The 13719-nt window shown below is 39.1% G+C and overlaps 3 protein-coding genes across 3 annotated transcripts; 1 reads left to right on the top strand and 2 right to left on the bottom strand.

Moving 5' to 3' along the window:
- Window positions 1-188: 188 nt before the first annotated feature.
- On the bottom strand, window positions 189-3371 carry LOC126603878 (4-coumarate--CoA ligase-like 5). The gene is given in 5 exon segments (XM_050270882.1): window positions 189-886; window positions 1057-1124; window positions 1383-1528; window positions 2043-2730; window positions 2732-3371. Coding segments are annotated over 5 exon segments (1686 nt in total). The 5' UTR covers window positions 3284-3371; the 3' UTR covers window positions 189-654.
- Window positions 3372-7157: 3786 nt separating this feature from the next.
- Window positions 7158-9142, top strand: LOC126605788 (NADH dehydrogenase [ubiquinone] 1 beta subcomplex subunit 2-like). Its single transcript, XM_050273224.1, has 4 exons — window positions 7158-7362; window positions 8159-8204; window positions 8282-8323; window positions 8906-9142. The coding sequence occupies exons 1-3, from the start codon at window positions 7259-7261 to the stop codon at window positions 8321-8323; spliced, it is 192 nt and encodes a 63-aa protein (XP_050129181.1). The 5' UTR covers window positions 7158-7258; the 3' UTR covers window positions 8906-9142.
- Window positions 9143-9415: 273 nt separating this feature from the next.
- On the bottom strand, window positions 9416-13058 carry LOC126605789 (uncharacterized). Its single transcript, XM_050273225.1, has 2 exons — window positions 12678-13058; window positions 9416-9794 (listed from the first exon to the last, which is right to left on the bottom strand). The coding sequence occupies exons 1-2, from the start codon at window positions 13056-13058 to the stop codon at window positions 9468-9470; spliced, it is 708 nt and encodes a 235-aa protein (XP_050129182.1). The 3' UTR covers window positions 9416-9467.
- Between the last annotated feature and the right edge of the window lie 661 nt (window positions 13059-13719).

Below are 13719 nucleotides of genomic sequence, written 5' to 3'. Positions count from 1 at the left end.
TGAAAACTTACATATAAACTCCTACAACAATTCCGCCCCAGTCCCACGCACGATCATTCGGAGGCTATGACTGTAACGATGAATAAAAACATCTATTCCGGGGAGAGATGGTAGTTTGAATTGGAAGGATTGGACTTTGCAGGTTGCCATTGAACCGTACGTTAAGACCGCTATAAATTTTCCAAAAATTAAAAAATCTCATATAATTTGTCATTTAGATTCAATGCTTCAAGAGAATATTACAAGTGATTGAATTATATGGGACTAGGAAGAGGGTGCAAAACAAAAACCCCTTGCACCTTGACTATTTCACCAAATTCAAATGGACACAAGCTTTTTAAACTCAGATGATTCCACCAAATTCAGTCCTTAAAAGCTCATAATCTCCATTGAAAAGGAGTGAAAAGTATTTGGAATTTTTGTCGACACCTTCTCAAGAATCCTCAAGCTTAAGAGAAATGAGGGACATTGCATGTGCTTATAAGAAGCATGTCTACTTTGCCATTGATTTTCTAGTGGAATTCCAACCGTCTTTCAATAACCTCTCGAACTTACTAACTAGGCTGAGAATTTGACTGAACTGATATTCTTATAAGTACAACCACTATTTCAATCTCAAGTTATTAATAAATGTAGCACTAGTACTACAAGTGCTCAAAGTTTAGAAGAAGAAGAAGAAGAAGCTGCAAGCTGAATGAGATCCTTCCTGAGAATCTTGCCAGATGGATTCTTGGGCACGGAATCTATAAATGCCACCCTCCTAATTCTCTTGTACGGAGCCACCTGCTTGCCCACAAACTCCATCACTCCGCTCTCCGTTAAACTGCTTCCGGCATTTCTTACCACATATGCCATTGGATACTGTCCAACCTTTTCATCTGGAAATCTGACAACCATAATAGATAGATACATACATACATGTACACATTAATCACCAAATACTGGACAGAAAACAGCTGATCGAGATTACTTTGTCATAAACTATTGCAGCATCCGGGGTGATGAATCAATTATTAGGGAAAAATGGAGAGCTAATGAAGGGGTGCATGGGCTTACGGTATAACAGCAGCATCAGCAATTTCAGGGTGCGTGAGAAGCAAAGCCTCCAGTTCCGCAGGGGGCACCTAAGAACAAAATAAAAGAAAACTAATGAAAAAGGCTTGAAAACTTTGAGTTTTAATGATAAGGACAAAATAAAGGGTAAAGTGAATAGTACCAGGATTGACTTTTTAGTGTAAAAATGTGGTTTTTCGTTAAAGTGAACAGTACCAGGTGCTTTTCGTTAAAGTTCCCCAAAATAAATGGTTTTTTTGTTTCTCTTCCAATAGTATATACAGCAAGTTGACGAATATCATTGTGCCACGTGTGTGAGGGATACTCACCTGATATCCTTTATATTTAATGAGCTCCTTCAACCTATCTACTACAAAAATAAATCCGTCCTCATCGATGTAGCACAAGTCTCCGGTTCTCAACCACCCTTTTGAATCAAGTGTCGATGCAGTCGCTTCTGCGTTACTAAAATATCCTGAAAATACAGTTGTACCCAACAATATATTATAAACTAATTCACAAATTCACGTACAATAATATTCAATTTACAAAAGATGATGCAAATATACAATTCTATTATTTTTGTGGCATCATCATCCACTACCGGAGTGATTTAATTACAATTCTATTAACATTTCTGGATCATCATCAACCGTTCGCATTATTAGTAAGTAATGTTAATGAAACTACACTTTTTCAACTATATTTGTAAATTATATGATGAGGAGTCGCTAATAAAAAAATAAATACAACAATCATGTCGTAAAATTACAAAATATAATTTAAATTGAGGGCCTTTCATTTCTTAGTAGCATTAGTCACGTTACCATTCAAATAAACAACAAAAGAAAAATATTGACCAAAAAAAAAACACCAAAAGAAAAAGAAAAATGTAAGGCAAACAGTCAGCGGATGTAAACAAAAAACTTAAAGAATTTTCTTTCATCGGAAAAATTAGTAGGCTAATTGGATTGAAAGCGTAGACAAACCTTTCATGATCGTGGGACCTTTGAGCCAGAGCTCTCCCGTCTTATTCGTCGCTAGTGGATGACCGCTGTCCGGATCCACAATCATAGCTTCCATGCTCGCCGACAACAGCCCCGCCGTACCGTACTTGCGACTCTCCTCCAGTGAATCCGTTGACGCTCCGACTCCTGTCGATTCCGTCAATCCGTAACCCTGAAGAATTGACACCATCGGATACTTCTCCAAGAACCCCTCGATCACTTCTTTGCTCAGCGGGGCCCCACCCGATAACACCCACCTCAACGAACTCAGATCGTACTTGGCCTTCACCTGGCCGGCGGCGTTAATCAGCGCCACCAGTATGGGGGGCACCAGCGGCAGATAGCTGACACGGTTCCTCTGGATGGACAAAAGCATGTCATGCATCTCGAACTTAGAGAGCACGACAATCGTCGATCCGGAGGCAAGTAGGCCCGTCGCGAACGCCACCAAACCGTAGATGTGGAACATGGGAACCGTGCAGAGGAACGTTTGGTGGTGGTTATCGTCCGAATAGAACCGGCCGATAACGGTCTGGACCATCGCTATCAGATTCCTGTGAGACGACACCACGCCTTTACTCGCCCCCGTCGTGCCCGACGAGTAAAGCAGCGTCGCCGTGTCGTCCTGGATGATCGCTTCCCTCGATTTCAACCCACCTCGATTTCAACCCATCATGTTTTTTATTCGCCATCATCTTTCCCAAGGTATTCACAATACTTTTATTATCAATGGGCGCATCAATTTCGTCATTGATGAGGACGATGGGGAGAGGAATTGGACCGGCGAGTTTGGGGATGAGCTGGCGAGTAGTGAAGGCGAGCACCGGTTTGGAATCGGCGATTTGCTTGGCGATTTCTCGAGTAGTGTTGAGGGGGTTGGTGGTTGTTATGATCGCGCCCAGCGACATCACGGCCAGGCAGACGACCGGGAAGAAGATGGAGTTCGGGGACAGGAGGAGGACGACGTGGCCCTTTCGGATGCCCATGTCAGAGAGCGAAGAGGCAACTGAACGGACGGCATCCCATAATTGAACGTAGGTGAGTTGTTGGCCGGTGGAGCCGTCGATGAAGGCCACGTTGCCACGGTGGGCCTGAGAGGAAATGAAGGTTGTGATGTCGAGGGAGTCGTTGGGCGGGAGTGGTATGGGCCTGCGCTTGCTGTAGAATACCGAATTGGAACTGCAGAAGCCGCTTCTGGCGTCGACCGTCGGAGTGCTGGCCATCGTGCCGTTGAATTTGACTGACGATTGGATGAGATTGTTTTGTTTTGGTTTTTCGCTGCAAGACTCATGGGCTTTTTATATTCAGTGGAGCTCCTCTGTCGGTCCAATATATGGCCTTTGACTGATTGCGTAGCCTCTATTAAGAGTTTGGTCAAACTCAAACATCATCTCATGGGGGTATTTTGGGCACACGTGTTCCACACTTGTTCATTTTGTAATGTGACTGGGATCTTCATTAGAGCAAGTCCACTGGCGAACTTGATGCCCAGCACCCAGCCGAAAATATAGGCCAGGCCCCAGGGAATCCACTCCAGCCGACCCAATTGACTAGCACTCAGTCCATGCCAGTCTTTAGCCAGTTTAAAATTGACTGAGGCGTGGCCTGGTCCATCTGATGCCTTGCTGACGCCAGCGTGGCGTCAGACGGCAGTTTAATTTTTTGCGCCAGGCGCGTGTAGTTAACGCGCACGTGGGCGTGAGTGGACGACATGTTGGGCCCGCAGTGCAGGCGCACTGACTTCTCACCGGGGAGGCGACGTGGTGCGCTATATGCCGTTGGATTTCCAACGGCTAGTTTTTCTAGACCGTTGGATTTCCAACGGTAAAAAAAATTTGAATTTTACTTTTAAAATGGATCCTCCGATCACAGATCAACGATCCACGTTTTTTCCCTCAAAAATAAATTTTTAAAAAAAAAAGGCCCAACGGTAAGATTTATTACCGTTGGCCACGTGGCAGCTCCTTGGCTCTTGGATTTGAAAATTTTTCAAATCCAACGGTCCAGATTAATTGACTACATTAAAATTAATTAAAAATTATTAAAAAATACAGAAAAAAATTTAAAAATACATACAAAATTTAAACTTTATGTTTTTTCTTTCTTTTTTCTTTTGAACTTTATTTATTTTCTTATGTAATTTTTGTGTTTTTTCTTTTTTTAGGTTTGAACTTTATTTAATTTCTTATGTAATTTTTATGTTTTTTCTTATTTATTTTTAAAACTTTATTTATTTTTGTACTTTATTTAAACACATGAAATAAGATGACATAAACTCACCAAATAAACTTAAAAACAAAACACACTACATAAAATTTAAAAATATTTTTAAATGGGTTGGGTGCCAACACATTTTGTAGGGGTGGAGATCGTTTGTGCCAGCGCATTTTTTGACTGGGTGCCAGCGCATTTTTTTAGGGGTGGAGATGCCTTGGCCTATTACTGTTCACTCCAGTCTATTACTGTTCATTTGAGTGGATAAATGCGCTGGGTGCTGGCGCAAAGTCCTTAGGGGTGGACTTGTTCTTACATAAACTGAGTTTTTCCTTTGGGTAAAGGTCCTGACTCCTTAGCGCCACACCATACATATGGCTGGTTTTACAGAGATTCAGATTCTATCTATTAATTAAGGAACTTTACATTTTATTTAGAATTTGTTTTATCATGCCGGAAAAAAGAAAAAAAAAACAATGATCAAAATAGCGTTATCTTTTATTATTGTTATTGGTACTCCAAAATTCTCATTTTACATTTCAAATTTTTCATATTTATAAAGAAAAATACATTTGTGAATAACGTAGAATATGATTTTTGAAGTGCCAATAACACTTTCCTTATTTTAAGATAAGTATTTCATTAATCAAATAAGCGAAAAACATCATTAATATGGAGTACAATATGATTACAAACGTAACAAAACCTTGCATCACTTTATGGTGAACTTGCAAAAGACGACGGCCCTTTGGCAAATAAGCGCTGCTATGAGCAATCACGAACATTCGAACCAGACTAATTTCAAGGACTAAGTTGGACTGGTTTAGAATAAACTAAGATGGACTAACTTAGTTATTCGTCAGCTTCTCTACCTGCAAAGCCATCTCGAAATTTTCTGGCAGTGGGTGGATTTTGAATTTTAGGGTTGGATTTTGTTGTTGTTATTGTTTTGCGTTTTTTCTTTTCTGTTCTTTTCTTTTTATAATAATTTTGATAGTTGGATTTTGAGGTCTAGGCAGCGGGTGGGGCTTTGTTTCAGATATGAGCAGTGGGTAAACGGTGTTGCATAGGAACTCTTGTAGACGACGCAACGTGTAGACAATGCAATAGGCAAACGAAGCAGGTTTGGGACGGGACTAGCAATCTCATACATATTGGGGGTCCTCATTATGACTACCTAATGAAAGACTTAGTCGGTGCAAGTCCGGCTTAGTCTCATTAATGATAATCCTTGTTGGCACAAAACACTAGCTAGCAATCCTGGCTAAGCTAGTCCAATCCAAGGAAGTTTAGTGAGGACAAACAAACGTCCCCTAAAAACCTCATTTTACACTATTCGCGTGTATGTTTCTTATAATTAAACAAAGTTTGGAGTGAAATGAGATTTTTAGAATGTCAATAACGATTTCATATCAATATTAAAAAGAATAACATAAATTACACATTAAATGTTAATATAATACAAAAATAAATAAACTCTTGGGTTAATCGTTGTGTGAGTACTTTCTAAAAAGTCTCTTCCACTTTCTTTTTATATTATCCGTTGTTATGGGTAGATGTGACAGATCAATCTATTGAGTTGTCAATGGTACCCATTAAAAACCATTTAATTTGACTTTACTTTACACTATCATCACCACCACTACCAATATCACATTTATTAACAATCTAATGGATTAATTTGTCACCTTAGTTATGGGTGATGAAATGTATGTGGTCACTCATATCATTGATTAATTCATTGAATTTCATATTACCATACTATATTGTGTGCTTTTATGACATTTTGACTTTTGAGATGGTCATTGTGTGTCTTATCTTAAATTCTCTCTTGTATCAAAGATTTTTTGTTGTTAGGGAGTCAGATCCCCCTTATGGCTTGATTTTCTGTGTTATGTGGTCCTTATCAACTGTTTAGTGGTGGCTTCGCCTTCCCCTGGCGGCCTTGGCTCTTGGGTGCAGCAGACTTGCACTAGTTGTAGGTGGTGATGGGTTAATGGATTGGTTTTAATTATTTTAGTTTATTTTCATTATTTTAATTTAGTCCTGGTCTTCTTATAAAATTGCTCTATGGCGTTCCTAGGTCTTCTTAGGTTTCACTAGGAGAAGTGACTGCTTCGTCTACAACGATGGCACCGAGTTACCTTGATTCCATGTTCGTAGTTATGTGGGCATATGTCTCCTATTGATACTATATGGATGTTGGTCCAACTAATCCAATTTGTTGGAGACATTCTTTGCCGGTGGTTTAGACTGAGTTGCATCGTGTGGAAAGGACTATGGAAGAAATGGTCGAGAGCTTTGCCGCACGGTTGGCGCTCACTGCACGAAATGGTTGAAAGCTTTGTAACCAATCAGTTTAGTTGGTTGAAGACCCCCTGAGTTGCATATTTTGTTCCAAGATAGTTCGGAATTTGTTTATGTATTGACATTTGAGAATAGGTCCTTTAGGTTGTGCGGGACACTTTTTTTCCTTTATACTGGAGTGAAATTTCCGACAAGGTTTTATCGAGACCCAATATGCACTATATTCTCAGTTTGCTTGTATTCTGAATTTGCTTTCAATGAATTATTGTACTTCTCTTTTAAAAAAAAAAAAAAGGGCGCCATCAACTATATTTGAAAAGTATGATAAAAATCCCTAAAAATAAATTTAATTTGATAAAAGAAATAAACTCTTTAAAAGATGCAAGCAAAATAAAACTTAATAATACTGTTTTATTACAATACTGTTTCAATTCCATTCACTTAATAATACTGTTTAAAAAACTAGGATTTTATCTAAGTTGGGCTTGCAGAAGAACTTGTCAAGCGAAGCCCACAATGGGAAGTAGCCTTGTCATCATGAGAAGCCAAAGTGGGTCGGGAATGGTAGAGTTGTCATCGGGTCTGGAGCATTTCTTAATTGAGGGAGATCTCATTTTGGAGTCTAGGGCTAGCTCAGAAAGAGAAAGAGAAAGAGAAAGAGACAGTGACCGGCGAAGATGGGAGGAGGACACGGCGAGGGCATAACGTATAAGGGAATCACGGTGCATCAGCCAAAGCGGTGGCACACCCTCACCGGCAAAGGCATGTGTGCTGTGATGTGGTAAACTCCGTCCACTCTGCCTATTTCATCCGTACATTAGCGTTGGTCAAATTTCTGCCATGTTGGATCTGCGTGCCTTTTTGTTTTAATCTTTTTTTTGGGTACACTTTCTAATGTTTTCGGAATTTCATGTTAAGGCACCGATTGTTAGGAACTTAGACCTGAAAATGCTAACAGGTAGAAATTGCATTTCATTCAATTGAATGTTGGGGTTCTTTCAAATACGAGTGGGGATCGATTGGTTAGGAACTTAGACATGAAAATGCTAACAGGAAGAAATTAGAATGCACTTTAATGTTGGGATTCGAGTTGGGGATTGTGGCTGTTTAATATAATGGAGCTGAAATATCAACAAATTCGTCTTGCTCGAGATTGAATTATGGGATTTCCTATTATGGCCAACATTTGGTTGTTGACTGGCGTATATAAAGCTATAGTATCACACATTACTTCGTTTTTTTCCTTTCTTTCAATCCGTAAGCTTCTGACCGGTTTAAGGTTGCCTTGGTGCTTGGCGTTAACTCTTGAGCATAGAGGACAATGGTAACTGAATGTATATCGTTGGAATCATGCAATTTGGGATAAAGTTCAAGTTTGAACCTTGGAGAGATTTACTATTGGTGTAAACCTCAGTCCCTGCATTGATATATTGCAGATTGAATGTATTATTCACTTTCTAAGTTTACTACTAACTTTTACTTATTTTTCTATTGCAATATTGCTATGTGTATTTTTTTTTCCTTGGTGCATTTCCGTGAAGCTTACTGTTTTTTTCCTCAAAATTTTGATGCATCAGGTTTTGGGTACTGTACAGGGCCAAGAAGGATGGTCCTGTAGTTTTGGTATGTGCTTCTCTTGTTTCACTTTTCTCTGCAATTTGATATACTCAAGTTACTCACTTTCATAATATGTTTTTTAGGGTTGGAGACACCCCTGGGAGGGCCACGAGGATCATCATTAGGTACCGTTTATCCTTCTTTGTCTCAGCTAAAGATACTTGGCTAAGTTATTATATATACTCATATGATCCACTGTACTTTGTTTGCTTTATGTGATACTTTTCATTCTTTGATCAGTTGTGATGTTCGGGGAGTTGGGTTTGAACTTATGAACTCCTATTTAGAGTAGAGCTCTGGCTACCAACTGGGTCTGATCAGTTGTAACCATGCTTACACACTATTGATCGATGATTATATGCCTTTCATTTTAGAATTATGGCCTAGACTTAGTAGTTAATATGTGTTTGAATGAAGTAAATTGCAAACACATGGATCATGATGCCAAGTTTGGCTTGGTTTCATTTATGCTTGTTGAAACTCTGCTTCCTCCATGGTTTTCATTTGAAGAAAGGGGGCCAGTAATTGAGTAAGTCCATGAGCTCGTGGACCAGTGCCTGTTATCTTTGTTTGCTTTTGTTTAAGGCTCTCAATTTTTTTTGGGTGTTCTCAAACAGACTTTATAGTTTCAGTAACTAATTTTTCGCATAGAAGGAAATGTCGGTAGAAAGAAATAATTGAAACGAGGCTTTATTGTATTGTTGCAGGTTTCCTGTGGAAGAGCCAAGAGTTGATATCATAAAGGGCTTATTAGGCGGGATACTAGTGTAAGTGTCATGTGGAGCATCTGTCTTGATTTCGGTTTAATAAAGTGATTGTGAAGAAAAATATTGTGATATGAATGATGTTGATGACATCAAACTCCGTTTCAAAATGTTATATTTATGATGCTTGTATTTTTTACACACCTTGTGAAGTTGAAACTACTTCCCTTTTTCGTTCCATTTTTCTTGCGCTTTAATTGTTTTAATTTTTCTGCAACTCATCTTGAAATCCCCCTGGAGGTGGAAAAATAAATCATATACTTGTACGTAAATAAGTTGCATGAAATGTAGAACTACAATTACACTACATATTGGATCTTTGAAGCGGGAAAAGAGAGTTTATTGTAAATAATCAAAGAACTGGTAACACCACAGTTACTGGATCCCGGTAGGGGAGCCTGACAAAAAATGAATGAATCGTGACATCTTGGTTTGCAATTGCCGAGGAGGGTATTAAGTTCCAACAGATGATCAACTGAATTAATGAATGGGTTAATTGAGCTAGTTAATTGGTAAGTATATTGAGAAGGGCAACTCTAGTGTCAATCAAACGTCTAAACATGCAGTCTAACTCAGCTTCAAGGTCTTGAATGGCAATCTCGACAGCGTCCAATCTTTTGTTCGCACTTTGAAGCGCCGTCGCATCGCATGCATCGTACACTCGTTGGCGGCCACTCACACGCATAAACTTGGACATGAACTGGAAGGAAGCCGATGATTTCTGCTCCAACCATGGTACGGAAATCAGGGACAAAAGAGTCTCCACAATTGAAACGGAAGTCGCCCTCACTTGACTGAGCACGTCTACAACTACCATAAGGTTGTGGTCCATGTTGTTAACTACATTGTAATATTTGGGAATTGAAAGAAAATCAAGAAGAAAGATGAAGAAAAGAAAGATCAATACAGAGAGTTTGAGAGAGAGAGAGTTTAGAGAGAGAAATAGGATTTGTATTAACTAACTCAAATGAAGATTACACATACTGTTTATATAGAAATCCTAACTACTTTAACCAAATACTAACTACCTAACTATATTACTAACTGTATTACATTTTCACCCTTAATACTCCCCCTCAATCTCAACTAGGGAAACTCAGTTTGAGATTGGAGCAGACCGATCAATGGCGCTAAGTAAGAGTAACCCAATTCCCCAGGTTTGGGTGCACCAATCTTCCAAAAGCTGAAAGCAATTTGCAAAGTACTTTAATCAGACATCATCAACTTCTTCTTGTAAAAAGAACAAGAAAACAATTGTTCCATCATGGGTGTGTAAAATGGCAAAAATGAATATCTTCTCTGCTTCAAATGTTATCAACCCGTGTCCAATTTCAACTCATTCAACTTGATCTGGGCAAATAATTTTCCATTAATCTGTCACTTGCAGTTTGGAGTAATGCGTAATAATGAAGTTGTTCATCTTGCTATTTCCAGCTTCTGACTCCAACCAGTGGACCGAAAACATGACATCCTTCCCCTGCCTCTAACAGTATCTTCACAAAGAACAACCTTCTATAAAGGAGTCGTAGCACACCCTCATGCCGGTTATAACAATTTCTTACGGGATTACCCTTCGTGGGATTCACCGTCAACAATCTCATTCAACTTGGCTTCGGCCTTTAATATTTACAAAAAACAGAAAATTAACAAACTATAGTGTGGCATCGGCCTTAACTATAGCACCACGGGATCGCCCTTTGTGGATTTTACCAAAAAACAACTTCTTTGAACAATGGCATCGGCCTTCACAATTGAAAATCAACATCTATGTAGGATTACCCTTCGTGGGATTTACCTACTCACATCACGGAATTACCCTTTGTGGGATTTACCGTTAACAACTTCTTCTACCTTTCGTGGGATTTACCTATTCACATCACGGAATTACCCTTCGTGGGATTGACCGTTCACAACTTCCTTTATCGTATAACCGGACTTACTGTAGATTCATGCTAACAACTGAGTTGGTTAGACTCTGAAATTATAGGCTGAGATAAGAAAATATACTGCACAACCACGATATAAACGAATTGTAAGTAATCCATCAGATCTATTCCTTTGCTTAACATTTCTGATACCATTTGCAAAGCCCAAACTCTGTCTCCACAGTTCCACAGTGCACTAAACATGGTGTTGTATGAGCTCACATTCGGAGGACATCCCACTTCACAGTGCACTAAACATGCTGTCATATAGAGGCCAAAATGCAAATATGAGAACAAGAAACAACTCATGCAAGACACTGTTCGGTTTCTGATTCCCTTAGTCCAGGTCCATCAATGTTGTAAATGACAACACATACTATACATTCATTTGTCGTATCTTCTGATCCATAAAAAAATGCAAGAAGATCATCCATGAACCAAGAACTAAATGGTTGTTGCACTTTTGACGAGCTTCTAGAATGAGTCCTTTTGGTTTTCAATTGATCCCACAGAAGTTCAGCTAAGACTACCACAAAGACTTCACATGAAACGTTTGAGTTGGGCATTTCAACAAACACCTGGACTGCACCCATGTCTGATCTTTCTTCCATACCAAAGAACATAGTAGAGATCAAAGAATTTACTGACCCATTCCTTCAAACAGTTGGAGTGCACATAATCATAACCTGAAGAGCTCCCAAGATTTGCAATCTTGAACAAACAACAACCATTTCCTATACAAAAACAAAGTACAAAACAGTACTTTCTTTGAGCAACAGTCCAAACTGAACAAATTGAATCCCCAAAACCATATTCAAGAATCAGAATTACCAATTAAGTAATTAACAACTGTTTCTTCATATACCCAATTAAGTAATTAGCAACACCACCTCCTTGAATCGAAAAACTGTGCTAGTCATCTACTAATCAAAGCAAGTAATTGAACCCAATTCACAGTCCACTGTTCTAATCAAAGATCTCTAAGAACCCTCCAAGAATCAACAAATCGAGTTACCCAATAATGAAATTAAGCAACTGAATCAGAAAAGCAACATTACCAGGCAAGTAGTGCAAACGCCAAGAGTTGCCCAACCACCATGATCAAGATATCAAAGAAACCTCCGCAATCGGACCCAGAATACTAAGTCTCCTTGTATTGCTTTATGTACCTCTTAGCAAGATTAACGTAGAAGAATAGCGGTTTCTTGTTGTTGGAGACCTGAATTCTGTTCTTCTTTGGCACCTCAATCGATTGCGGCGGTGGAGATGGGACTCTCTGCATTTGCTCTGCCGCCATTTTGCTTTGAAATTTTCTCCAACTTTCGATCTCTCGCTTTCGATCGGGAATAGACTCATGAATTTGATCGGAAAGAAATCAACCCAGAAACACATCAACCCAGAAGTAAAAGAACGATCGTGGAAGCACCCAGAAACTTATCGTAATTCCTAACATCTAATGAAAATTTGGATAGAAACTAAGCTAGAACCAAATGTAAAATAATGGAAAGTGAAACCACCAGAATCCATGGCGTGAGCCTGGTGGCTCTGATACCATGTTAACTACATTGTAATATTTGGGAATTGAAAGAAAATCAAGAAGAAAGATGAAGAAAAGAAAGATCAATACAGAGAGTTTGAGAGAGAGAGTTTAGAGAGAGAAATAGGATTTGTATTAACTAACTCAAATGAAGATTACACATACTGTTTATATAGAAATCCTAACTACTTTAACCAAATACTAACTACCTAACTATATTACTAACTGTATTACATTTTCACCCTTAATACATGTATACTTGTGAAGAATTAGTATTGGACTGGTTCCTTATTCCTTTGAGAGATTTCAAGCACTTGAGCGTCTCCTTCTTTAGCTTCTTCCTGTAGCAGTTGTAGGCTGCAATCCTGTTACTTTTGTCCGCTTCTCCGCTGCTGCTTCCTCGGCGCAACATGGATTGAAGGTCTTGGAGATGTTCTTTCACGACCAAAAGAACGTCTTTGGAAATGCCGCACACATCCAGCATTCTTAGAGACGCTTCTGACACTTGATGAACCCATTTCTCCTGTTCGATGTCGTTGATGAGAGCTTGTTGGATCACCGGGGAGTGGAGAAGGTTATTGGCAGAGTTGTGTAGGTCTCTGAGAGCTTCAAAATTTGGGCATGCCATGGCCATTAATTCCTTCTGAAATTAATTGGATTTTATATGTAATTGAATGAGTTGATGGACAAATATGAGCGGCCAGATCAAGGGTATGTCAATTGTTGAAGAGTTTGTGGAGTGGAGATATAGGTAGACAGATATAAGCAAACTTGGTGATACGGTCTTGTATATATAGCTGGGGACTTTCATTAGCCTGAATATTTGGATTTGATAAAAAACTTGAGGAAGTATAGCAGGAAGAATCGTTTTGACGATCAGTACGTACGGACTTGTGGAATTGTTTAGTTTAATTGGCAACATACGCAGACAGCTAAGGCTCTATTTGATTAAGGGAGAGCAAGAACAACAAGAGCAGAGCAATAGGTAGGAGTAATTTGACAGGACGAAGCTTCCTTCCATGCATATTCCATTTCAGATATAGATTAACATTAATCAATACAAAGTGAGGATATGTTACAGGTGGGTAAGGCAACAAATAAGTTAAAGATAGATATTGTCATTGGTGATTAGACCACCGATAAGGCTGATCATACCATACATACATGATACATGATACACGATACATGCAGGAGGACGAGAAGAGGGTGGCAGGCTGGTTCTGATTGGGAGAAAGCAGACATGAATATTAATACACAAAGATATTAGGCACTAATGGGCTTAATTAAATCAATTA

The sequence above is a fragment of the Malus sylvestris genome, chromosome 15 (assembly GCF_916048215.2).
Source record: "Malus sylvestris chromosome 15, drMalSylv7.2, whole genome shotgun sequence".
NCBI lineage: Eukaryota > Viridiplantae > Streptophyta > Magnoliopsida > Rosales > Rosaceae > Malus > Malus sylvestris.
Note: the sequence above shows the minus strand (reverse complement) of the source record. Positions and strands in the feature narration are given on the sequence as shown.

Coding starts and splice junctions, on each gene's coding strand:
- LOC126605788 (XM_050273224.1), top strand. CDS start 7,259: ATGGGAGGAGGACACGGCGAGGGCATAACGTATAAGGGAATCACGGTG. Junction 7,363..8,158: donor GGCATGTGTGCTGTGATGTG/GTAAACTCCGTC, acceptor TTGATGCATCAG/GTTTTGGGTACTGTACAGGG. Junction 8,205..8,281: donor AGGATGGTCCTGTAGTTTTG/GTATGTGCTTCT, acceptor TATGTTTTTTAG/GGTTGGAGACACCCCTGGGA.
- LOC126605789 (XM_050273225.1), bottom strand. CDS start 13,058: ATGGCCATGGCATGCCCAAATTTTGAAGCTCTCAGAGACCTACACAAC. Junction 9,795..12,677: donor CTAATTCTTCACAAGTATAC/ATGTATTAAGGG, acceptor GTAGTTAACAAC/ATGGACCACAACCTTATGGT.